The sequence below is a fragment of the Prionailurus viverrinus genome, unplaced genomic scaffold (assembly GCF_022837055.1).
Source record: "Prionailurus viverrinus isolate Anna unplaced genomic scaffold, UM_Priviv_1.0 scaffold_35, whole genome shotgun sequence".
Lineage (NCBI taxonomy): Eukaryota > Metazoa > Chordata > Mammalia > Carnivora > Felidae > Prionailurus > Prionailurus viverrinus.
The window spans coordinates 3,102,155-3,126,663 of NW_025927605.1; the positions used below are offsets into that span (position 1 = coordinate 3,102,155).

Below are 24,509 nucleotides of genomic sequence, written 5' to 3' on the forward strand. Positions count from 1 at the left end.
TTGGTTTTTGTTTTTTTTTTTTGTATAGACCAAAGCAAAGGAAATAAAACTAACACACAGATCCAATGGAAGCTGTGCGGGGTGGGGGTGGGATGGGGCGTTGGGGGCTCCCCTAGCAGCCCGATGCCTCCTTGGCTGGGTCCCACGTGCACTCATGACCACCTTGTGTGTGGGAAAGACACAGGGAGGAGAGTCAGGGAGAAAGGCACATTTGAGTATCTGGAGTAGATTTAATTCAGTCCTTACTCACAGGGCTCCGTCTTGGAACCTTAGGGAGTGGGAGGGGTAAAGAGATGCCTGGAGGTGCGTCCCCCCTTCAGGGACGCCAGGCCTCACTTTTTTCTCCAAGGGGCGCCCTCCCCGCTGGCCTCATCCTCTGGCCCTGTCCCGTCCAGCCTTAATGTGCCTTTGGTGGATTTCTCCTGGGCGCAACACTTCCTGTGGCCTATGGCTTCGAGTCTGGGCCCTTTTTGAAAGTCTGTGGTGGGCCCACTCTGGCCCCTGCCCACCTCCCTTCTGTCCCCTCAACCAGCATCCTCTCTGCTGGTTCTTGCCTCCCAATCTTTGTCCATGCTGTTCCCTCTGCCCGGAATACCTTCACTTGCTCACGCACTGGGGTCCAGCTCAGCCCTCACTCCAGGAATGCTGCTTCCTCCATGACCTCCCACAGCTCCCAGCCGGGCTGAGCTGGTGCCCCTTCTCTGCCCCGTAATGCCCTGTGCACGCCATCATCTCACCCACCACACGTTACCGTTGGCTTGTGTGACGGTTCCCCACCCACATCCCCGAATTCCCCTTCCCGGGGACAGCTAATCGCAATGGTCCTGTGGCTCCAGGATGGATGTGCTGGGGCAGGGACAGCGAGCCCGACTGCGAGGCAGGTGTGGGGTGCAGGCAAGAGGCGTTGAGATGCTGAGCCGAGCTCCCCTGAGGGGAGGGGACAGGACAGTTTTCAGACATCACAAGGACTTTTAGGGACAAAGCACTTCCTCTGTGCTCTGTGTTAAGGGCCTGTCTTATTCTGCTTGGGTGGCTACAACAAAATACCATAGGTTGGGGGCTGGAAGTCCAAGATGAAGGTCCCAGCAGATTCCATGCCTGGGAAAAGCCGGCTGCTTGGCTTGTACAAGACAGCTGCCCCCTGGACGAGTTCTCATGTGGCCTTTCCTCAGGGCATGACCCTCACAGAGAGATCTCTCTCCCTGTTTGAAGGGGGCTAATCCCATCACGGGGCCCCACCCTCAAAACTTCATCTAAACCTAATTACATCCCCAAGGGCCCACCTCTAAATATCACACTGGGGGACTAGGGCTTCAACATACGAATTTGGGAGGATGCAGACAGCCCCCAACAGGGCCCTGGCAAGAACCACTCAGCTTGGGTAACTTGAGAATTTGGTAAAGGGACAGTTTACAGAGGTGTGGGCAGGGAGAGGGACCAGCAAGAGAGAGGGCAGCACCCTGGGCTAATTATCGTGGCCTCAGGCAAAAAGGCAGGAAGTGCTTCTTGGGGTCAGGACTCTGGACAAGGCTACTGACGGGGAGGTTCCTTCCTCTTCCCACGGCTCCCTGTTGGTCAGACTGAGGCAGAAACCAGGGAACCCAACCATGTAGTCCATTGACATCACTGCTGCCCAGAGCAGAGTGGAGAGATCTGCAGAGGCCAGGGAACGATAAGCTGGGCAACCCCAAGCTTTCCAAAAGAGAAGGAGGCAGCTTAGCAGAAAGGATTGGCCTCTTAGATCTCATGAGAGACATTGAGGACAAGGGAAAGGAAAGGGCAGTAAAGCACCAGTGTTAAGGGTTAATACCAGCCATGATTGAGCTTTATATTAGGCCCTGATCTTCCTGGCAGCCTGGGCAAAAAGGGAAAGTTAAGTTAGTTAATCTCAACGAAGTGAGTTGATGCTTCTAGTTTTCCTGTAGGAGTTATCTGAGCCTTGTGACCTTGAAAAAAATCAATTCATGTCTCTGAGCCTCAATTTCCTCACCTGTAAAATGGGGATAATGCACATGAAGATGGGATGAAAGCACAGGGCTTCCAGGCAAGAAGGGGAAAACGCAAAAGTCTTCTTTTTCCCAGAGGAGTTTTGCCTTTCTGTTTTCCAGAAGGGCCATCTACCCCCAGAGACATTGGCAGGAAACTGCCACATGACCCTCGCTGCAAGGGAAGCTGAGGGTAGTTTGTTGCGCATGTCGCCCCTCGGTAGAAATCAGGGTTCCGATGGTATGAAAGGAAGGAGGCATGGAAGGCAGGGGTTAGAGCTCCAGTCTTGTCTGCTGTGACTCAGAGCTAGTCTCCCCTGCCAGCCCCTTCCTTTTACTGGGTGAGCAGCCATGGCCAAGGGGCCGGAAACCTGGCCCTGGTGCTCTGGGGGAATGTCAGTGTCTGCACTCACCACACTCAACAGATCTACCCTGGTGTCAGCAGTACCAATGGAAACCAACACCCACCCATCACAATAGCAGGTGCCACGCTGAAGGCAACCCCGAAATGGCAACGAGCCAGAACGAGGGGCAGAATCCAACAAGGTGGTGTTGGGGCGGAGGACCTTCCTCGGCCCTGTGGTCCTTCCAGCTGGACGTACAATCCAACTGACACAAGACAGATTAACAGAAGGAAATCAAATTGAATAGCTGTATGTATGGGGAGTCCACACAGACATGAACTTCCAAGCTGATGAGGCAACAAGAAGTTTATCTAAGGAGAGAGGAAGGGTCTGGGGGGTTAAAAGGGGGAGAAAGCTCATTAGCAGGAAGGTGAGAGAAGATGTTTGGAAAAACAAGGTTGCCCAATTACGCAGATAAGATTCCTTGGTGAAGCTCTCTTCTTGGTACAGGCTCTCCTTTTCAATGTAAATTTTGGTAGTTAAGTGGGAGGCAGGGAGTTTTTCCTGCATCTGCTGGGTTTTAATTACTTAAAAAAATTTTTTTTAATTTTTAATGTTTATTTATTTTGAGGGAGAGAGAGAAACAGAGTGTGAGCAGGGAAGGGTCAAGAGAAAGAGAGAGACACAGAATCTGAAGGAGGCTCCAGGCTCCGAGCTGTCAGCAAGAGCCTGATGCAGGGCTCAAGCTCACGAACTGCGAGATCACGACCTGAGCCGAAGTCAGACGCTTAACTGACTGAGCCACCCAGGCGCCCCCCCAAAAAATTTTTTAGGTTTATTTATTTTGAGAGGGAGAGAGAGGACGTGCAAGTGGGGAAGTGGCAGAGAGAGAGGAGAGAGAAATACAGAGAGAGAGACAGAGAGAGAGAGAGAGAGAGAGAGAGAGAGAATCCCAAGCAGGCTCCACGCTGCCAGTGTGGAGCCCAACTCGGGACTTGAACCGTGAGATCATGAAGTTGGAAGCTTAATGAATGGACTGAGCCACCCAGATGCTCTATGCTGGGTTTTAATTACTTTTAACCCGAAATACTCTTTATGCCCAAGTGGCCCATCTAGGGGCAGACTGCCCTTGGACCCTACAGTGGATTGCAATATCAAATTATCAGGGGGCACCTGGCTGGTTCAGCTGGTGGAGCATGTGACCATTGGTTCCTACACTGGGCATAGATAGCACTTTAAAAAACATCAAGTTAACAAAATAAATCCAAAATAAGTTATCATCTGTGAACCTAAAGCTACTCTTAAAAATGTAGCCTGTTGGGGGTGGGGGGGCTCTGCGTGGCTCAGTTAGTTAAGTGTCTGACTTCTGCTCAGGTCATGATCTCGAGGTTTATGAGTTCGAGCTCCTCATCGGGCTCTGTGCTGACAGCTCGGAGCCTGCTTTGGATTCTGTCTCCCTCTCTCTCTGTCCCTCCCCCACTCATGCTCTGCCTCTCTCTCTCTCTCTCTCTCAGAAATACATAAACATTAAAAAAAAATTATTTAAGGGGCGCCTGGGTGGGTCAGTTGGTTGAGCATCCGACTTCGGCTCAGGTCATGATCTCCCAGTTTGTGGGTTCGAGCCCCGCATCAGGCTCTGTGCTGACGGCTCAGAGCCTGGAGCCTGCTTCGAATTCTGTGTCTCCCTCTCTCTCTGATCCTCCCCTGCCCATCTGTCTCTCTCTCTCCTTCAAAAATAAATAAAAACATTAAAAAAATTATTTAAAAAAAAAAGAAAAGAAAATATAGGGAAACTTGGTAACACCCAGGACGCGTGGGAAAGATTTGAAAAATTCAGTTGACTCCTGGTTCACAATAATTACTGGTGCAACGAAGCTGTGGAAAACCGGTCTAAGTGCAGTCCCGGTCTGTACTGCTTCCTAAGGACCTGCTCTCTGCCAGGCTTTGCTCCAGGCCCTGGGGATAGAGATGCCCCACATTCTCGTCTTCCTGTGGGAAACACAGCAAAGCAATGCTAGCAGCAGAGTGCGCATGTGCGCAGGGGCCTGAGTGGGTTCAGGGAGCCTGTGGAGGCGGAGGTGACATCTGAGTCGCCTTGCCTTTCAAATAAGGAGGTGCTCGATGGACATCGTGGCGTTTACCTGGGCCAGATCCTCAGCAGAGGGGGCAGCCAAAGACGTGAAGTTGGGAAACTGAGCACAGAGTTCAAGAGATGACAGTGGCTTGGAGGGGTGACAGCGAGACACAGGCTGGAAAATGAGGCAAAAGTCAGGGAGTTGGAGGGCTTTGTGCGGCTGGGCAAAGTGTCCAAACGAACTGGATCGTGGATACGAAGGGGGTGGGGACCACTGAAAGGCCTTTGTGGAAGGCGGTTACGACCCTGCCTGGAGGGTAAGGTTTTCTGTCCTGGGGTCGTTCAGGGACAGCGGCCCTAGCAATCCTGATCATACCCATCACTGGCTGAGCTTTCTCTGTGCTGGGCCCTGTGGCAGGCGACATCCTCAGAGCAACTGAGGTTGGAGATTTTTGCCTTTGTTTTACTTTTGAGGCCCAAGTGACAGGTGACATTGTTAAAAAATTTTTTAATCTTTATTTTTGAGAGAGAGAGAGAGAGAGAGCGCATGAGCAGGGGAGGGGCAGAGAGAGAGGGAGACAGAATCTGAAGCAGCCTCCAGGCTCTGAGCTGTCAGCACAGAGCCCGACATGGGGCTGGAACTCGTCAACCGTGAGATCATGGCCTAAGCCGGAGTCAGACGCTCAACCGACCGAGCCACCCAGGCGCCCAGGTGACATTGTTAATAATAATGTGAACATCAACAGTTATCATTTGCTGAGCCCTCGGTAGGTATTAGGTGCTTTACTGCATAATCTCAGGTAAGCCCTGTGAGGTGTGTAAAATGGAGGTAAATTATACACGGTGAGGCTGCTGAGATTCAGAGAAATTAGGAATTGTGCGGAAGGCAGCACAGCTTGTGAGAGTCAGAGCTTGGATGTGGATTCAGGATGCCAGAAGTTTCATCCCATGGCTCTTCGATGCCTCCAGCCTCCACCTTCTGAGCCCAGGCCACCTTCCTTGGCTGGCCTGGAGCATCCCCCTGAGATCAGAAGGGGAGGGGTTCAGACCTGGCTGGAGGATGGGGAGCTTGGAGAAGAGCAAACTAGCAAAACACCCCTCTGGTGTGCACAGAGCACAGGAGGGCGCAGCCTCGTTCTGGGGATCCCTGGAGGGCACAGCTGGAAACAGAAAGTGGGATGGGGGTGGGGTAGGGGTAGGGGTGGGGGCGCGGGTGAGAATTACAAAGAGAAAAATTTTATTCTAAGCAGAAGTCTCAAGGAAGCCCTTTCTAGAATAAGAGCTATCTAGAAGTGCCCAGACTATTCTACTGAGCTCCCCATTATGCAGGTATGCAGGCAAAGGCTGGAAGGCCACTTGGTAGGAAGGTCATGGGACAGATTCCGCAGCATCTGGGAAAAGCTCTCCATGTCAGGTGGCGCAATGGGGTCCCTCTGATAAGTAAGGTTTCCTCTGTCGGGAATGGCTGAAATGCCAGGAATCCTCACTCAGTGGTCAGTGGTGCCAACCCGTTTCTCATCTATGAAAAGTAATATATTTTTTTCCTCTGGGTGATGATAAAATGAAATAACATATACAAAGCATAGACTAGTTGGGGCTCAGTGAATTTGTGTTTCTCCCTTCTTTGCTGTCCCCCGACTCGTGAGTTGTCCCCAGAAGGGCTCAGAGTCTAGACATGGACCCAAGGATCAGAAGAAGTCATTGACTCTGGGGACAGAAGTCAGGCAGTGAAGGGCTCCTGGGTCTTCTCCCTGAACCTGGCGGTAGCTGACAGAGGCCCAAGAGCAGTAAAAAGTCCTCCCAAGCTCGCCACCTGTGTCTGCCCAGCAGGCTGGACACGGCTGATTGCCCTGCCCCCCCCCCCCCCACTGTGTGCTTGGTTCCCCCCACCTGGCTCCCAGCTGCTTCCCCTGGAGCGCCGCCCCCCTCCCCCCAGGCCAGGACAGGCCCTGTGACCTGCCACCTGCAGATAGCTCCTATCCCACTTAGGCCTCAGAGCTGGTGCCTGGAGGAAGTGAGTGGGGGCTGAGCTGAGGGGCTCTAAGTGAGGAGAGGGGAGGGGACTATGCTGGAGTCCCTTAACACCGCCCACCCCCTGAGGGTCTGCTGTCCCTGTGCCCCTGGGCAGTTTCCTGGTGGAGCTCACCTGTGTCGGGGGAATGTGCAGCACTCTCCGGGGTCCAGGGACGCAGAATCTCTCCCTGACTGGGTACGTCTCTCTGGAGCCTTTGGGGACCACTCCCTGCCCCCGACCCATACCCAGACTCACCCGGAGAATCCATCATGGTTCACTCGACAGATACTGAGTGCTTACTCTAATTAGAGCCCTAAGGCTACAGAAGTGCCCTCTGCGTTAAATAATTATCTCATAAGTAACAGAAGCTTACACTGTCAACAGTGAGAGGCAGGAAGACGCCAGGAGAGGGTAGAACAGGGAGACGTCCCTTCTGGGAGCCTGGAGGGCTTCTCAGAGGAGGAGGCCGCCCTCAGCAGGAGAGCTGGAGACAAGCTGGAGTGAGCCTGCAGGCTGTGTGGGTGGCAGGTGGCGGGTACTCCGGGAAGGCAAGCCCCACCCCCCCCAGGTGGGAGGAAGCGCGGGTGGGGTTGGAGTGGAGGAAATTGCCATCTTGTAGGAAGGACCCTGGCCATCCCTGCTAGATCCCCACCCCCACCGTCACTGCAGGTACTTCCTCTCTGCCGTCTCTCTGGCTTCTCTCCTTCCCCTGTCTTGACCAGAGGGGGACCTAGGAACCCAGAGGACAGCAGGTGAGGGGCTTAGGCCCCCAGCACGCCCAGTTCCTCGCCCCAGGTCCCGGAGAGGCTGGCTCAGGGCCTAGGAGTCTGGGCGGGGTCTGGGGAAGAGGAGTAAAGGAAAAGAGGCCTGACGTCGTGGAGGGGCCTGGGCATTGGTAGGGAGGAGACGCCAGGAGAAGGAGGAGAGCTCCTGGGAATCCCACAGGAGAAGAGCAGGAATGGGGGAGAGGGTGAGGCTGCACCCCCGTCCATGCTCCCTGGACGCTCCCCTCTGCCCTGCTCCCTGGTCTGCAGGGATTGGTCCTAGTGTTTGGCCCCGCCCAGATCCCAGGCACACTCTCAAGGGCTCTAGCCATGGGGTAGCCTGTCCTAGGTTCATTTTCCAGGGTCAGGCTAGGGGAGGTGGCCTGAGCCTGTGTGCTGTCTGAGTGACTGTGCCCTCAAGTTCATGGGTGCGGTGGGTCTTGAGCCCCTTCCTGTCCTCTCTTCCTGTCCCCTGTCTTCAGCAGGGGTCAGTGGGTTCATACTGGAGGGAGGGCAGAAGGTCTAGGGTGTCTGTTCTGCCAGCCTCTCTGGTTAGAACAGCAGCAGGGCAGAGGGGAACAAGACTGAATGACACCGCTGGAGAGGGGCCTGCTGGGTCTCCTGGGCAGCCCTGGGCTGTGGCAGACATCCATCAGCCAGGCCAAAATGCTTACGTGTGGAGTGACCAGGGGCCTGAGCTTTGGCTTCTCTGTCTGCAAAATGAAGCCACCATCCCTACTCCGCCTCTTTTGTGGGGTTACAGATGTGCGGGTGAAGGGCTGGGTGGGGGTGGGGGGGGTATGTGGGCCGACACTGCCCTCTGGTGGCTGTAGCTAGAGTTGCTATGCACTGGTGCTGGGAGCTAGAGGGTGCAAGTCAACTGGGAGCCTGTGGGGTCCCCTTCATCTCTGTGTCTTTCTTCTTCACCCCAAACTTCCCAGGGGCCTCAGGGCTGCTTTCTCATGGGCAGGGACAATCCAGTTCAGCAAACATCCATTCAGCAGGAATGGAATGGGCCCCTATTTTATGTCCCCTTCTGTGCTTGGAGCTGCAGAGGTGTCTAGGGCACAGTGAGACTGTCCAGGAAGCTGTTCAGGGGACTAGTGAGGGAGCGGCCTGGCCAAGCTGAAGTCTGGACAGGTGACCCTGTCGTGGCCACCCCTGAGGTTCTCCAATCTCACCGTCCACAGCAAACCCTGGGGTTGGGTTGTGTCTCCTTCAAACTTTTTGGTGACAAAGACACCATAGAAAATACGCATGCTTGAGGGGCGCCTGGGTGGCTCAGTCGGTTAAGCGTCCGACTTCAGCTCAGGTCATGATCTTGCGGTCCGTGAGTTCGAACCCCGCATCGGGCTCTGGGCTGATAGCTCAGAGCCTGGAGCCTGCTTCCGATTCTGTGTCTCCCTCTCTCTCTGCCCCTCCCCTGTTCATGCTGTGTCTCTCTCTGTCCCAAAAATAAATAAAACGTTAAAAAAATTAAAAAAAAAAAAAGAAAATACGCATGCTTGAGCACAGAGGAGAAGGGATTTGGTTACCAGGGTTCGTCCATTCCCAGAATGATCTCAGAATGATCCCTGGGCTCTGGGTTCTGTCTTTGGCATTAGTTTTCTCCTCCCTGCGGGAACATCCCCATCAGCACATAAACATGTTGTCACCGCACTCAACCTTAAATGCTTTTTTTGTTTGTTTTTTGTTTTAGTTTATTTATTTGAGTAAACTCTACACCCAACGTGAGGTTCGAACTCACAACCCTGAGATCAGGAGCTGTGGTCTCTTCCAACTGAGCCAGTCAGGCACCCCTCATCTCTCGTCCTTAAACCACCTTCTCTAGGGGCAACTGGGTGGCTCAGTCGGTTAAACATCTGACTTCGCTCGGGTCATGATCTCACGGTTCATGGGTTCGAGCCCTGTGTCGGGCTCTGTGCTGAGCACTCAGAGCCTGGAGCCTGCTTTGGATTCTCTGTCTCCCTCTCTCTCTGCCCCTCCTCTGCTCGCGCTCTGTCTCTCTCTCTCTCAAAAAATAAATAAACGTTAAAGAAAAATTAAAAAAACAAACAAAAAACCCCCAAAAAACCACCTTCTCTAGTGCCTCTGTTGTCTTTCAGTGACTGTTCTCTTTCAGCTCCCCTTCTCTGTGAAACTCTTCAATAGTTTTCTATATTCTCCATCCTCACATCATCACCTCCCATTACTTCCTCACCCTTCTCAGTCTCTCTCACCTCCATCTCTCCACCGAGATGGCTCTTGCCAAGGTTGTCCATGGCCTCCATCTTGCTGAGTTGATTCTCCGTCCTCATTGGTCTCCTGTGGCAGCACCACTCAACACAGGTGGCTCTCTCTGCTTGAAACACTTTCTCTGGAACCCAGCTTTTCCCTGGTTTACCTCTTCTTCAGGGTCCCATCCATCTTGGCCACCTTAGATGAGTCTTCCTCCTCTCCCTGCCCTCTACGTACTGAGGGTTTAACCCTGGGCCCCCTTATCTATCTACACTCAGTCTCTCAGGGGTCTCACCTAGTCTCATGGCTTTACATTCTCACCTTAGAGCAATGAGTCCCCAGTTGAAGTGTCCGGCCCCCATCTTTCCCCTATGCTCAGATTTATATATCAAGTTGTTATATTTATATATCCAGTTGGGATAAACCCAACTAGTTGTTTATCCACTTGGATACTTAGTAAGCATTTTGGATTTAACTTATTTAAAACTGAACTCCTGGGGCACTTGGCTGGCTCAGTTGGTAGAGCGTGTGACTCTTGATCTCAGGATTATGAGTTCAGGCCCCACGTTGGGTGTGGAGCTTATTAAAAAAAAAAAAAGATATTTAGATAAATCTGAACTCCTGATTTTCTCTACCAAAGCTGACTTCCCCTCAGTTTTTCTCATCTTCGTGTATGGCAGCTCTCTCTGGCCCAAACAGTTGGAGTCATTCTTGACTTTTCTTCTTCCTTCACACTCTTCATCCAATCCTTCCGCAAGTCCTATGGCTCTACCTTCAGGATAGGCTTCTAATTCAATGTCTATCCAAATAGATGGAGTAGCTAGCTCCACATTTCCCTCCTGCAGAAAATAAGTAGAAAACTGGATAAAATGTGTGCAACAAAGGTTTAAGGCATTGGACAATAAGCATCACAGGACTGTGGTCTCAGGGAGAAACAAATTAAGTGAGTCCTATGATGACCTTGGGTTTCTGTCTAGAGGCAATTTCCGAGGGCAGTATAGGGAGGGGGAACCCAAGCAGACTCTGGTGTCTACTGACCCGCAGAGACAGAGGTCAGAGTTCAGGGAGGCTGGAATTTGTGGAACAGATTTTTTCCCAGGAGGAGAGAGCCATGCAGTTCTCAACAAGTCCCAGAAACCTACAACGGAATGTTCTTGAGTCTTTGGTTGAATACGAAGCTGGAGGTGTGTAGGGTGAGACTCCATGAGGCTGAGAAAAGAATATCCACCGGGGAGAGAACAACTCCTAGAAAGTCGTACGTGAGTTCCCAGAGCTCACACAGGGCTGGGAAATGTTTAGGTTCTGATCAGCCAGTGAGGAGAGTCCTCACTGAATATTTGGGGCATTCAGTAGACACCCCAGAAAGATTACTCCTTTGTAATAGGGCTAAAATATCTCTAAAGACCTTTCTGGATCTGCCCTACAAAACTTTAAAAACAAGCCTCAAGAGGATCAAGCTGATCCACAACTTAGCTGCCTGGCAAGATGAAACCCAACAAAGGAGGATAAAAAGCTGGCATCTCAGCAATGTAACATCCACAATATATCCGGCATCCAAAAGATTATTGAGCAAGAAAGATGTAGAAAATGTGACCTGTAGACAGGAGAAAAATCAGTCAATAAAAACAGACCCACAAATGACAGAGATGATGGCAGAGAAAGACTTCTAAAAATTCCTTATAGCTAAGTACAAGGATTAAAAAAATATATATGAGTATAATAAGGAGAGAAATGGAAGATGCAAATGAGGACCAACTAGCATGCCTGGAACTGGAAAATACAAGATCAGAAATGAAAAGTTCCTGAATGGCCTAAAAGAAGATTAAAAAGTCAGTGGAGGGGCACCTGGCTGGCTCAGGTCAGTCAGTAGAGCATGTGACTCTTGATCTTGGGGTTGTAACTTTGAGCCCCATGTTGGGTGTAGAGATTCCTGAAAAATAACGTCTTTAAAAGAAAAAATCAGTGGACTTGAAGATATACCAGTCACAACAACTGAAATGGAAGGACAGAGAGAAAAAGGCTGGAAAAAGAAAATGAACAGAGTCCTAGTGCCTGTGGTTCAGTATCAAGTGGTCTAACATACATGTAATTGAAATCCCAGAAGTGGGGCTCAGAAAAAAAATATTTAAAGAAATAAAAGTTGATGAGGCACCTGGGTGGCTCAGTCAGTTGAGTGGCCAACTTCGACTCAGGTCATGATCTCACGGTTCGTGAGTTCTAGCCTCACATTGGGCTTGTTGCTGTCAGTCTGTCATTGCAGAACCAGCTTCAGATCCTCTATCCCTCTCTCTCTTCCCTGCCCCCACTTGTGCTCCCCCCAACCGAAAATAAAAATAAATATTAAAAAAAAAGAAATAAGAGTTGAAAAATTTCCAAATTTTGATCAAAGCTATACACCCTCAAATCTAAGAAGCTCGATCAGCCCCAAGAAGGATAAAAGAAAAATCCTACTAAGACACATCATGATCAAATTGATGACATCCAGTGATGAAGAGAAAGAAATTTAAAGGTATATAGTGGAAAAAAGACAAATTATATTTAGAAAAATAAAGAGAATAATGAATTTGAGTCTCAACTGAGATGGGCCGTAAGAATAAAATGCACTCGATTCATTATAAAAAATGGAAAATATAATCTCATTAATAATTTTTTATGTTGATTACATGTTGAAATGATAATATTTTGGAGATATTGGGTTAAATAAAATTATTATATTATTTTATTTATTTTTATTTATTATTATTATTTTATTTTTTAAAAATATAATTTATTGTCAAATTGGCTTACATACGACGCCCAGTGCTCATCCCAACAAGTGCCCTCCTCAATGTCCATCACCCACTTTCCCCTCTCCCCCATCTACCTTCAGTTTGTTCTCTGTATTTAAGTTTCTTATGGTTTGCTTCCCTCCCTCTCTGTTTGTAACTATTTTTCCCCCTTCCCCATGGTCTTCTGTTAAGTTTCTCAAGATCCACATATGAGTGAAAATATATGATAACTGTCTTTCTCTGACTTATTTCACTTAGCATAATACCTCCAGTTCCATCCACGTTGCTGCAAATGGCATGATTTCATTCTTTCTCATTGCCAAGTAGTATTCCATTGTATGTATAAACCACATCTTCTTTATCCATTCATCAGTTGATGGACATTTAGTCTCTTTCCATAATTTGGGTATTGTTGAAAGTGCTGCTAGAAACATTGGGGTACATGTGCCCCAATGCATCAGCACTCCTGTATCCCTTGGGTAAATTCCTAGCAGTGCTATTTCTGGGTCATAGGGTATTTCTGTTTTTAATTTTTTGAGGAACCTCCACACTGTTTTCCAGAGCGGCTGCACTGGTTTGCATTCCCACCAACAGTGCAAGAGAGTTCCGGTTTCTCCACATCCTCACCAGCATCTATAGTTTCCTGATTTGTTCACTTTAGCCACTCTGACCGGTGTGAGGTGGTATCTCAGTGTGGCTTTGCTTTGTATTTCCCTGATAAGGAGTAACATTGAGCAGTGTTTCATGTGTCTGCTGGCCACCTGGATGTCTTCTTTGGAAAAGTGTCTATTCATGTCTCTGCCCATTTCTTCACTGGATTATTTGTTTTTAGGGTGTGGAATTTGGTGAGTTCTTTATAGATACTAACACTTTATCTGATACGTCATTTGCAAATATCTTCTCCCATTCCGTCGGTTGCCTTTTAGTTTTGTTGATTGTTTCCTTTGCGGTGGAGAAGCTTTTTATCTTGATGAGGTCTCAATAGTTCATTTCTGCTTTTAATTCCCTTGCCTTTGGAGATGTGTCAAGTAAGAAATTGCTGCGGCTGAGGTCAAAGAGGTTGTTGCCTGTTTTCTCCTCTAGGGTTTTGATGGTTTCCTGTCTCACATTTAGGTCTTTCATCCATTTTGAGTTTATTTTTGTGTATGGTGTAAGAACTGGTCTAGTTTCATTCTTCTGCATGTTGGTGTCCAGTTCTCCCAGCAGCATTTGCTAAAGATACTGTCTTTTTTCCATTGGATACTCTCCTGCTTTGTCAAAAATTAGTTGGCCATACATTTGTGGGCCCAATTCTGGGTTCTCTATTCTGTTCCATCAGTCCATGTGTATGTTTTTGTGCCAATACCATACCATCTTGATGATTACAGTTTTGTAGTAGAGGCTAAAGTCTGGGATTGCGATGCCTCCTGCTTTGGTTTTCTTCTTCAGTATTACTTTGGCTCTTCGGGGTCTTTTGTGGTTCCATACAAATTTTAGGACTGTTTGTTCTAGCTTTGCGAAGACTGCCGGTGCAATTTTGATTGGTATTGCATTGAATGTGTAGGTTGCTTTGGGTAGTATTGACATTTTAACAACATTTATTTTCCAATCCATGAGCATGGAATGCTTTTCCATTTCCTTGCGTCTTCTTCAATTTCCTTCATAAGCTTTCTCTAGTTTTCAGCATACAGATCTTTTACCTCCTCGGTTAGCTTTATTCCTAGGTATTTTATGATTCTTGGTGCAATTGTGAATGGGATCAGTTTCTTTATTTGTCTTTCTGTTGCTTCACTATTGGTATATAAAAATGCAACCAATTTCTGCACATTGATTTTGTACCCTGCGACTTTGCTGAATTCATGTATCAGTATTGGAGACACCGGATTAAATAAAATATTATTATTATTTTTAATGTTTGTTTATTTTTGAGAGAGAAAGAGACAGAGCATGAACAGGGGAGGGGCAAAGAGAGAGGGAGACACAGAATCCCAAGCAGGCTCCAGGCTCTGAGCTGTCAGCACAGAGACTGACACAGGGCTCGAATTAGCAAACTGCGAGATCATGACCTGAGCTGAAGTCGGGCGCTCAACCGACTGAGCCACCCAGGCACCCCAAAAGCTGGTGGGTTTTTGTTACTGCTGTTGTTTTGTTTTTAAAGAGTGATAGGGTTGTTATGGTCTACGTGTTGGTGTCCCCCTGCAATTCATGTTGAAATCCTAACCCCCAGCGCCATGGTGTTAGGAGGTGGGGCCTTTCTGAGGTGATTAGGTCTTGAGGGGGGAACCCTCAGGCGTGGGAACTGGTGGCCTTATAAAAGAAGCCCCAGAGAGCTCCCTCCACCCTTCCACTACGTGAGGACCACAGTGAGAAGATAAGACAGCGCCTGGGTGGTTCAGTCGGTTAAGCATCTAAGTCTTGATTCTGAGGTCATGATCTCACTGTTCACGATACAGAGCCCTGCGTTGAGCTCTGTGCTGACAGCGTAGAGCCTACTTGGAATTCTTTCTATCCCTCCCTCTCTCTTTCTCTGCCCCTCCTTCGTGGGTGGGCATGCTCTCACGCTCTGTCCCTCCCCTGCGCTGTCTCTGAAAATCAGTAAACATTAAAAGAAGAAGAAGAAGAAGAAGAAGAAGAAGAAGAAGAAGAAGAAGAATTAGTGCCATAACCATCTCTTTTGGGCCTGCAGGTTCTTCCAGTCTAAAGGCACAGAAATGGCCCCACGACTCTTCGGCCCGCCTCCCGTGGTGCACTCTGAGGGACCCGTTCCCTGCGCTGAAGGGGCGCAGGTCTGGATTGGAAATAGACACACTCTTGAGCACTGCCGGCCGCCGGATGAGGGACGCTCTGGGGCCACAGGGGACGAGGTTGGAGGAGTCTTCAGGGGGAGCCCTCTAAGCGGGGTCTGCAGCAAGAACAGGTGTTTGCCAGGGTGGAAGGAGGTGGGCGAAGCGAATGAGGGCTAGAGGTAAAGCACGAGGAAAGGTAGTAGGACGAATTAAGAAAGAAGAAGGGCTGTCAAACGGCTGGAGCCCCGGGAGCGTGAGCGCGAGGACCAGCGTGTGACGCGCCGGACTGGTCAGCGCGTTGAAACAGTCCTAGGGTTGGGATGCATCTCCCAGCCACCGGGGAAAGCACTACCCTGCGCTAACTCCCAGATCACATCCAGGGAGGGCAGCCGGCAACCCCCCGCGGGAATGGAGGGAGGCTGTGCCCCCCAGGTAGGGACCTCGGAGTCCCGGTACCCGAAGTCCAGGGAAGCCGCGACTTTGGGCAGAACCATTCTCCGGAGGTGGAGAGGAGAGTAGAAACCCTGCACTCAGAACCAAGCCCATGGAACCGGCCGGAACCGCCATTCGACTCTCTCCTTGTTCTGATTTTTTGCGCTCTGCTCTGCCACCTCCGTCCCCTCGCGCGCAACTCCCAGTCCCGGGCACCACTGGTTGCTCCCTGGCTGCCCCCTCCCGCGCGTGGTACGGGCCGGCGGGCGCGCACTCCAGGCGCAGGTTATAAAGGCGGGGCTGCCGCAGCAGACTGCGGACTCAAGTTGCGCCGGAAAGAGCCCGGGCAGGGCCTCGTGGGGCACCGCTTCAGAACCCGGGCTCCAGCGGGAGTCATCCCCGCACCCCCACCCACAACCCATTCCTCTCCAGAGCCCTCAGCGCAGCCTGCACCCGCCCCTGCGCAGGCACTGACGGAAGGACCGCGAACGGGATCCAGATCCCCATCCGTCTCGGTACCCGCCCCCGCCGGAGCTCGCCCGACCTCCAAGGCTGGATCCCCGACAGGAACACCGCGCGCGTCCGCATTCGCAGCCGCCCAGCGGAATGCCCAGTTTGGGCCCGGCAACTCGGACGCGCAGTGGACTCGCTTCATATTCCGAGGGCCCTTTGGTCCCCGGGCCACTGGCCTGGGGACTGAGAAGGCGGCGGGCATCTGGAAGACGCCGGCTGCCTACATCGGACGGCGGCCTGGGGTGTCGGGCCCCGAGCACGCCTTTATTCGGGAGCTGGAGGAAGGTAAACCGGGTCCCCGGGACCCCAGAGCGGGTGGGACCTGGGTATTTCCAGGCAGAAGGGGGGGGGGGGCGGCGGTTCCAGGCGCCCCGCCCCCTCTGGCGCTCAGTCTCACCCTTCCACCCACTTGCGTTGTCACTGCGGTGCCTGTTCGGACGCCTCTTGCCCTTCTTCTCCAACCTTCTGTCGTCCCCTGATTGCTGTCGGAGCGTCAGGTCGGCGCACCCGCGCACTCGTCCGCCCGGCTCTGCGCGTCTGTTGCTCCCCAGATCTGCGCACTCTCACAGTTCCCCCTGCCCCGCCCCACTCAGTCAACCGCAATTCCAGGAGAGGGGCGGGGGGCTGCGGGAGGGCGCTGCCAGGCTCGCTCTGAGCGTGTGCTCGCCCGCCGCACCAAGCTGGGGAGGTGGGTGGGAAGGTTTTGTCAACCTTTTGGCTGCGGGTGTCGAAGCCCGGCTTTTCCCAGCCTCGGGGTGGGCGGGGCCTCAGGTTTCTTCCCCTAGTACCCTCTCCTGGGTCGCGGGAGATCTCTGATTAGGTCTAGAGGCTCAGGAGCCCCTACTGCGTGCTGGAAAAGTCTCTCCCGCCTCTCCACACGCAACAGGTGCAGGGTGGGTGACTGCATCTGTTTCACGACCCATGAGGCTCCAGTCGGCCGAGAGCGCCCTCCGGGTAAGAGGTGATGAGTCAGTCTGGGGCTGTACTGTCGCTAGCCTCCTGCATTCCCCTGGTACCAGGGACCTGGGCGTCCTGAGAACTCATTTCCACCTGAGCTTGGAGGACTGTGATCCCTTGACCTCACCCAGACGCCTCCAGGGCACAAAAGAGCCCATTTGGCCCTGGGAGCAGGGGAAAGGAGTGCTGGGTACTGGGGGTGTCTGGAGAGAATAGTGGGGTCAGGAAGGGAGCTCTCTTGTCGCTGACTCTTGTTGTTGAGGGAGAACTGAGGATCGGACAGGAAACAGTGGGATGTGGGGTAGCATATGTCCTCCCTTTTCCTACCTTGGCCTCCACTCCTGCTTTTGCAGCGCTGTGCCCTGACCAACCCCCGCCAGCCGGGATCACCCCAGAAGATGTCAAAGTGATGTTAAATTTGCTAGAGAAGCTGTGTACTGCTTTCCCTGTCCAGCCCAGCCTGAGCCTTAGCCAGGCCTCTGTTTTCATTCTCCCCTGGAGGGGTAGGAGTCTTGTCTTTTTCCTGCTTGATTATTTCTCTGGGAGCCGAGCCAGGGGTCCCTCTTATGGAAGGCAGGTATATGCCGGATATCCAGGCCGGAATTGCTTGCAGAGCCATCTGGTCTGATGTGCTCTTCTCCATAAGGGGAAGCTGAGTCAGGCCCCACAGTGTGTCGATGGCAGACTTTTTTCTAGTACCCTGGAAAACTAGGGTGTGGGGAAGGTTTCCCCTAGTGGCCTAGCTTCCCTTTGACCCCTGTGTACTCCCTTGCTTCTCCCACCTGTCTGGGAGAGCCCAGAAAACAGGAAAGTATTCCCTGTGGATGGGGGTCCCTCTGCAGAGAGAGTGGGACCTAAATACTGCGGCTCGCATTGGCCAGTCCCTGGTGAGACAGAACAGTGTTCTGATGGGGGAGCACAGCAAACTGGAAGCCATGCTGGGCTCAGCCAGGGAGGACGTAACCGGGCAGGGAGGAGGGGAGGGAGTGTGCCATCTCAGACCTACCTACAGCACCCCCACCCCGCCCCGTGCCTGGACCTGTGCTTGCCCCTGCCTGCGTTCCGACGGGGCCCCTCTCCCCCACTGCCAGATTTTACACCTCAGATACCAGGTGAGCTTGAGAGATGACCTCCTTCAGCTCTACTCAGATTCTGAGGAGGAAGAGGAGGAAGAAGACGAGGAGGAGCCGGAGGAGGAAGAGCAGCCGCACTATCATTCCTATGGAGCCCCTGAGCCGTGAGTGTCCTGCCTTTTCACCTGGGCAGCCCCTTCTCTGTGCCTCAGTTTCCCTGTGTGCAAACAGGAACACTGACGGTGCACCTGCCGGCAGGGTTGCTGGGACTAATGGAGACCGCCACACTGAGCCCGGGTGGGCAGCCCCTGGGTGGGCTGGGACCTGGGTCCCCCACCCCTTGGCTTCTGTGGCTCTCACCCCTAGGACTTGTCTGCGGCAGACGGAGGTCCTGCACGACTGGCCGCAGCTGGAAGCCCTGCAGGAACAGCTGAGGCTGCTGGAGGAGGAGAACGAGCAGCTGAGGGAGGAGGTGAGCAGGTGGGCAGAGGGCACATCCGCGGCCAGGGGGTGTTAACTCCTCTGCCCCTGCCTCTCGCCCTCCCTCCAGGCCTCTCAGCTCTACCCCCTTGATTGTGTGGAGCAGTTTTGTACGTGAAGTTGTAACTTGGGGTGGGGGGAAGAACTCAGAACTCGGAGTTTGGAGACCTGAGTTCGAGTCCCCACTCTGGCATTTCTTAGCGGTGTGAGCTTGGACGGTGTTCCTTGACCTGCTGAACCTCCGTCGTTAGCATGGGGAGGAGTACTCTCAGCCCTGTGGACCCTTCCAGAGGCACAGCTGAGGAAGTGCTTTCTGCACCCTGTAAAATGCTGTACAGAAGCCCCAGGGTCCCTCTAAGCCTGTGGCCTTTTGTTATTTGGGGCACAGGAAGAAAGGGCCTGGAAGCAAGGAAGGGAAGGAGCCGGGAGCTGCCAGAGACCAGGCGCTGAGGCACCGGGGCCAGGCCAGGGGCTGTGCTGCTACTGTGTGTTTATGAAGAAGAGGGAGGCATAGCGTTGGTCCCTGGGGAGCTCAGGTCTGGCTGTGAGCTGCAGACACAAGATGGCTGAACTCATGCTGTTCCCCTCCCCCCAGGCCTGACCTTCCTTCCCCCTGGGTTCCTCAGCTCCCCCGTTGGCCCACGGGTCCCCAGGTCCCTGGCATGGGAACTGGTCCCTAAGTTCTGTTGCTTCCACCTCCTCAGAGAGACTCAAGTGTCTTTTCTCCTCCTCACCTCCCTGACCCTAGCCTAGGCCCCCCGTCTTAACCGGTCTCCCTGCCTGGATTGCTGCCCTTCCGGGTCATTCTGCACACAGCCCAAATAAGTTTCCTAAAACCAAATCTGACCACGTCATCCTCTGCCTAAAACCCCAAGTTTCCCATTGGCCAAAGGGTAACCTCAACCCCCACCCCAGCCCCAGCGTCAGAGCCCTCCCAGTGTCTTGTGATTGCCTCCAGGCCTCTCCACCCCCTGTCTGGGCCTTGTTTGCCGTTCTGTGCCTGGTGGAGCCCCGCTTGCCCCGCAGAGGCAGACCTCATAAGGCAGGACAGGGTGTCGCAGCTGAGACCCCCAGCGCGCCCATTGTATTCGCTCCATCGGAGCCCAGACTACGCACTGGCAGGATTTCCTCGCCCATCACTTTCCCCACTAAACTTGAGCCCCGTGTGTGCTGGGACCAGGCCTGGCAGACTGGTCACCCAGGGCCTTGCTCCGTGTCAGTTAGCTAACATTTACGGAAAGGAGACCAAGTGAGGAAGGCGAATCCTGCAAAGACGGACCCCCCCCCCACCCCCCTGCACAGGAGCTGAGGGGCGGGGTGGGCAGAGGCAGTGGGAGGGCCAGACTGGTCCCCGAAGGCCAAGGGGACCGGAGCCGACCTTCTGTCCCCGCTTGTCGCCAGCCGAGGCCAGCCAGCAGATGGCTGAGCTGTCAGAGGTGCTGGCACTCAGGAGGGAGGCCCAAGACCAGTAGCAGAGGGAGGTCACCCAGCTGCGGGCCCAGGTCCTGAAGCTGCAGCAACGCTGCCAGTCGGTGCGTCCGGGTGTGCCCAGGGCTCCCTCTTGTCATGGCCCCGCCACACTCAAGCCGCCTCCTCCCTGTCCTCACCTCATGGGGCTTTTGGCTCGGCCAGGCCCCAGACCCCTCTCTGCGTCAGAGTCCGAGTTGGAGGGGATCTCAGAGAGCCCTCATTCTGCCCCCTCCTTGTCCCAGGGAGGGGACCAAGTCCCAGAGAGGGTCACAACGTGTTCCAGGAACCAGGCCGCATGACTCTCCTGCCTTACGTGGCCTCACTCTACGTGACTTCTTACTTAAAGGGCTGCCAAAGCCTCACCCATGTGCCTGGGAAGACCTGTCGGAAGTGGTGAGGAGGCCTGGGGGGAGGGGTGCTTACCAGTCTTGGGTCCTTCCAGCATGGGGCTGAGACTGAGAAGTTGCAGCAGCAGCTGGCTTCGGAGAGAGTAATCCAGATGCGGCTCCAGCATGAGGTGAAACTGCCCTCGGCTCCTGCCCCTGCTCTTGAGAGACCGTGACCCAGAGCGGGGAGCTCGGGGCCCTTGGTCGGCTGCCTGACTTTCCTGGGAGGACAAGCTCCTTGAGCCGGGACTGGGTCTGTCCCTTTGCACACCCTCAGCGTCTGGCATGGGGCCTAGCAGGTGGTGTCTGAGTGGAGTAGAGTCCAGGGACCTACCTGGGGGCACCCTGTGTCAGAGTCTGGGCCTCTCGCCTCTTAGCCCCCTGGGGAAAGGGCGGGCTGGGTGGGCCTGGGTCCCAACAGAACCTGCAAGTGGCTTTCCAGCTGCAGGACCTACAGGAGAAGTACACGGAGCGTGGGGGCATGCTGACCCAGGCTCAGGAGGAGGTGAAGACCCTCTGCCAGCAAGCGCCGGGGTCCACTGACCCTGTCCCCCGCTACACACACGCCGTACCTCTGGTGAGGACCCCCGGCTGCCCGCTTTTGCCTGTGTGCTTGTGCCTCAGCCCCGCTGGCTGATTTCCTTTCTGTGCCTGGGAGTAGGGGCTGGAGTTCTGTGGGGATCCCCTGGTAATACCCCTTCTCCACCACAGGAGGCCCTTCCTAGTTTTCAGGAGGCCCTGGGTGAGGAGCTCAGAAGGTCTATAAGGATTATCTCGGACCCTGTGTTTTTTATGGAAAGGTGCGCTGCTGGGACCCCCAGGCCCTTGCCTGACCCACACTCACTTTCCCAGAGAGGGGAGGGGGTTTGCTTCTGATCTTCCTTCACTCCTGGCGCCCCTCGTTCGCTGCCCCAGCCCCTCCCCCGCCCACCCTTTTCTCCGTCCCCATGTCTGGGCCCGTCATTTCTCCCCAGGACTTTTTCACATGTTGGGGCCCACAGGGACTTTGCGGTTTCAGCTAATGTTGCCTTGGGACAGTGAAAGCCCTTTTCTCTGTTGAAGGAATCATGGGAAGACTGAGAAGGAGGAGATGTCACACCTGGGGTAAGCTGGCTAGGGGCTCTCCCATCAACCACCCTCACTTTTCAGCAGTCAGACAACCACCTGCAATCCTGCCGCCCTAGAGAAGGCCCTATGCTCTGGGCTGGCTGGGTTGAGTTGTTCTGGAAGGGGCTGCTCCCTTTTCCTTCAAATCTTGCCCCATAGGTGGTCATCTGATTTAGGCTGTTCCAGGTGGGGACCGAAGCCTTTCCTTCACCTTGACAGAGGCTGAGAGTGAAGGAGCACTGGCCTGGGAGCTGGAAACATTTGGGACCGCGTCCCAACTTGGTCCTTTTATTGGCTATGTGTCCTTGGCCAATGGCTTGAACTGTCTGAGCCTTACTAAAACGGATTTGTTCCTATGGCAACTAGCTGTGGGATGGGCTGTAAAGGTTAAATCATGGAGGGGAGCAGAAGGAATATTATTATCCTTGCTGGTCTGTTCTGTGCAGCAGGGTGGGGGGTACTAGGAGAAAGCAGGGTTTGTGCAGGGTTTGGTGACCCTCCTTCCTACCTGGTGCCTGGGCTGGGTGTTTGAAGCCTCGAGGCGGGTACCCAGCTCCCTTTTCCCCTAGTTGGGACAGAACTGAGAAATAGCCATTGGATCTATGTGTAGACTGGGGCAGAGAGCAGGAGAGCTCCTCAACCCTGGTGGCTGGAGATGTCCTAGGGGCAGGTGGAAGGGGGGCGCTGGGGGCTCTGCCTGGGGTTGGCCTTCAGGGGCACAGAAAGACTTTCCTGTCTCCCTGCCCAGATACAGGCTGTGCCGCAGTGAGGTGCGAGAGCAGGACCGGGGCTTAGAGGCTGAGAAGGGGTTACTGACAGCAGAGGATTTTGTGGTGGAAGATTTTGTGCTTGTGGAGGAATTGGTGCCTGAGGAGGAACCGGGGGCCACAGCAGAGGTGGCGTCAGCTGAGGAGGGGGCAACAGAAGAGGCAGAGCTGGTGTCTGAGGAGGCCGAGGCCTGGGAGGAGGTGGAGCCAGAGCTGGATGAGGCAACGCAGGGGAACGTAGTGACCTCAGCGCTGGAGGCTAGCGGCTTGGGCCCCTCTCGCCTAAACATGAAGCGCGTCCTCCAGCAACTGGCTAACTGGCTGGATGCGCGTTATAGTCGGCAGTTGAGGCTGAAGATGCTCCAGAAAGGTGAGTGCTCCCACAGGGGCCTCCCTCCGGCCAGCCAGACCAGCTACAGATCATCAATGAAAGGTGAGGGTAGGTGAGCCCCCCAAATGCTCACTTACCCCAGCTTGGCCTCACCCAGTGTGATGATTTGCATGGAATTTGCATATCATTTGCATAGGCACCTCCAGGTTCCTTCAGTGGGAACTATGGCCCCAGGGCTCATTTATGTGGAATTTGCTTAGGATTCCAGATCTCTACCCCTTTTTCGCCTGGGGGTCTGGGCTGAAGGTCATGACCAGGACTGCAGCCCCCTACTGTGCCTCTGCTTCCCGTCTCTGCTGCCCCCTTCTCCCTGTCTCCCACTCTGCCACCTGATCCCCGAGGCTCCCCAGCCCTGCAGTAGTGACAGCAACAGGTACAGGGAGTGGATCAGAGCAGCAGCCCGGGGTGCTGACCCAGCCCTTTCAGAGGCTGGAGGAGGACTGGGCCAACCTTCCTCCCAGGGCCTGGGAGGAAGAGGGGTGTTCTGGGGCCACCCAGGTCATTGGGACAAAGGCCTCTGCCAGCAAGGGTCGCAGCTGGACCAGCCCCCTGGGTGAGTCTGAAGATGGGCTGGGTCTCCTTCAGGGTGCCGGGGGGTGGGTCGGGGTCTCCTCTCCCCAGCTGGAAGCCCCAAAGTTTGGGGAGTTGCACCTGCTGAGTGTGAGCCCTGCCTTCAAGGAGCTCACAGAGACAACAGAGGTGATTTAGTGACTGGCATTGTTTCCTTTAGTCCTCGCACCCCTGAAGGTAGCTGTTACCAGCCCTTTGTTAGGTGAGAAAACTGAGGTTTGGAGAACTTAAGTAAGAACTTAAGATCATTTAAGAACTTAAGATCACTTAGCTGGAGTGGGTCTGAGCCTGTTCTCCTCACTCCTATGCCAGAATGACTTTTCCTGGCCTGTCCCTCCCCTCTGACCCTGTCCTGGTGCCTGCCTGGCCTGCTCATCAGCCGTGAAATTTGTAGCCTCACCGGCATGTGTGGGCTGCCCCCACTCCAGTGGCCGCTTGGTCACTGCTGGGCAGCCTCATCAGGGTCACCGTGTAAGGTTGTGCAGTTTGGAAACTGAACGGTGACCTCTTTGGCCAGCCAGTGGGCATCCTGTAAAACTATCAATCGCGGCTGTCTTTCTGATACAGCGACAAGGCCTCAGCCCCTGCCTGCTGTCCAAGCCCTCAGTTTACCCCTCCCTTCTCTTCCAGGCTTTGCTGGTTCCCAGCAGCCTTCAGAGGCCCCACAGACAGCCTGAGGCCCCTCCTTCAGCTGCTTGGCCAAGTCCCACCTACCCCAGACCCTCCTTCCCATCCTCCCAAACAGGACCCCCCTGTCTGTTACCGGCCTGCCTTCTGTCCCCATGAACCTGGGCTGGGGCTTGAGGACCCAAGCCTCCACCCTTTGCAGCTGGTACAAAAGCTAGTTCTGGTTGCTGGGCCTGGGGTCACATGGCAGCCCAGGGGATGGGGGTGCCTGAGGGGAGGTCTGTCTGCTGCCAGACCTGGCTTTGAGCTGGGGGTGGGGCTCAGACACTGGTGTAGGAAGGTGTTCTGACTACCTTTCTAACGACAGGCCCTTGACCCTCAAGTTAAAGGTGGCCCCTGAGTCCTTGCTGACTTTTAGGGACCTGGCCTTCTTCCTCCATTCTTGGTCCTTTCTTCTCAGTCCCTAACTACTGTTGGTAACCAAGAGTATCTCTGTGTGTGGGTGAGGGGTCCCTCCGCCCACTGGGGGCCTCCTCCCGCCCCACCCCCATCTCCCTGCCTGTGGCCCATGTGTCCAGGCTCCCTGCCCATTGCTCCTTCCCCCCGGTCCTCCCCTCAGTCCTCTGTGCCTCTCCTTTCTTCATTCTAGATGTTCTGCCCTCTCCCACTCTTTACTCCTAAACAGCTGGAGTCTGGGGCTCCCCCACCTCCTGCCCACTTCAGTCTGGCTCTGTTCCTGCTGTGTTGCTCACTCTCCCGTTGCTTGTCAGCCTGTGCACCTGCTGGTGCAGGAAATAAAGGACCC

General features: G+C 53.7%; 1 protein-coding gene across 1 annotated transcript; it reads left to right on the plus strand.

Annotated features, from left to right (window-relative positions):
• The first annotated feature begins 14,376 nt into the window (after nucleotides 1–14,376).
• HAP1 (huntingtin associated protein 1) lies at nucleotides 14,377–24,509 on the plus strand. The gene is made up of 10 exons (XM_047846019.1): nucleotides 14,377–14,389; nucleotides 15,931–16,161; nucleotides 16,763–16,830; nucleotides 17,925–18,070; nucleotides 18,273–18,378; nucleotides 20,299–20,373; nucleotides 20,685–20,819; nucleotides 20,954–21,042; nucleotides 21,305–21,346; nucleotides 22,098–24,509. The coding sequence occupies exons 1-10, from the start codon at nucleotides 14,377–14,379 to the stop codon at nucleotides 22,561–22,563; spliced, it is 1,371 nt and encodes a 456-aa protein (XP_047701975.1). The 3' UTR covers nucleotides 22,564–24,509.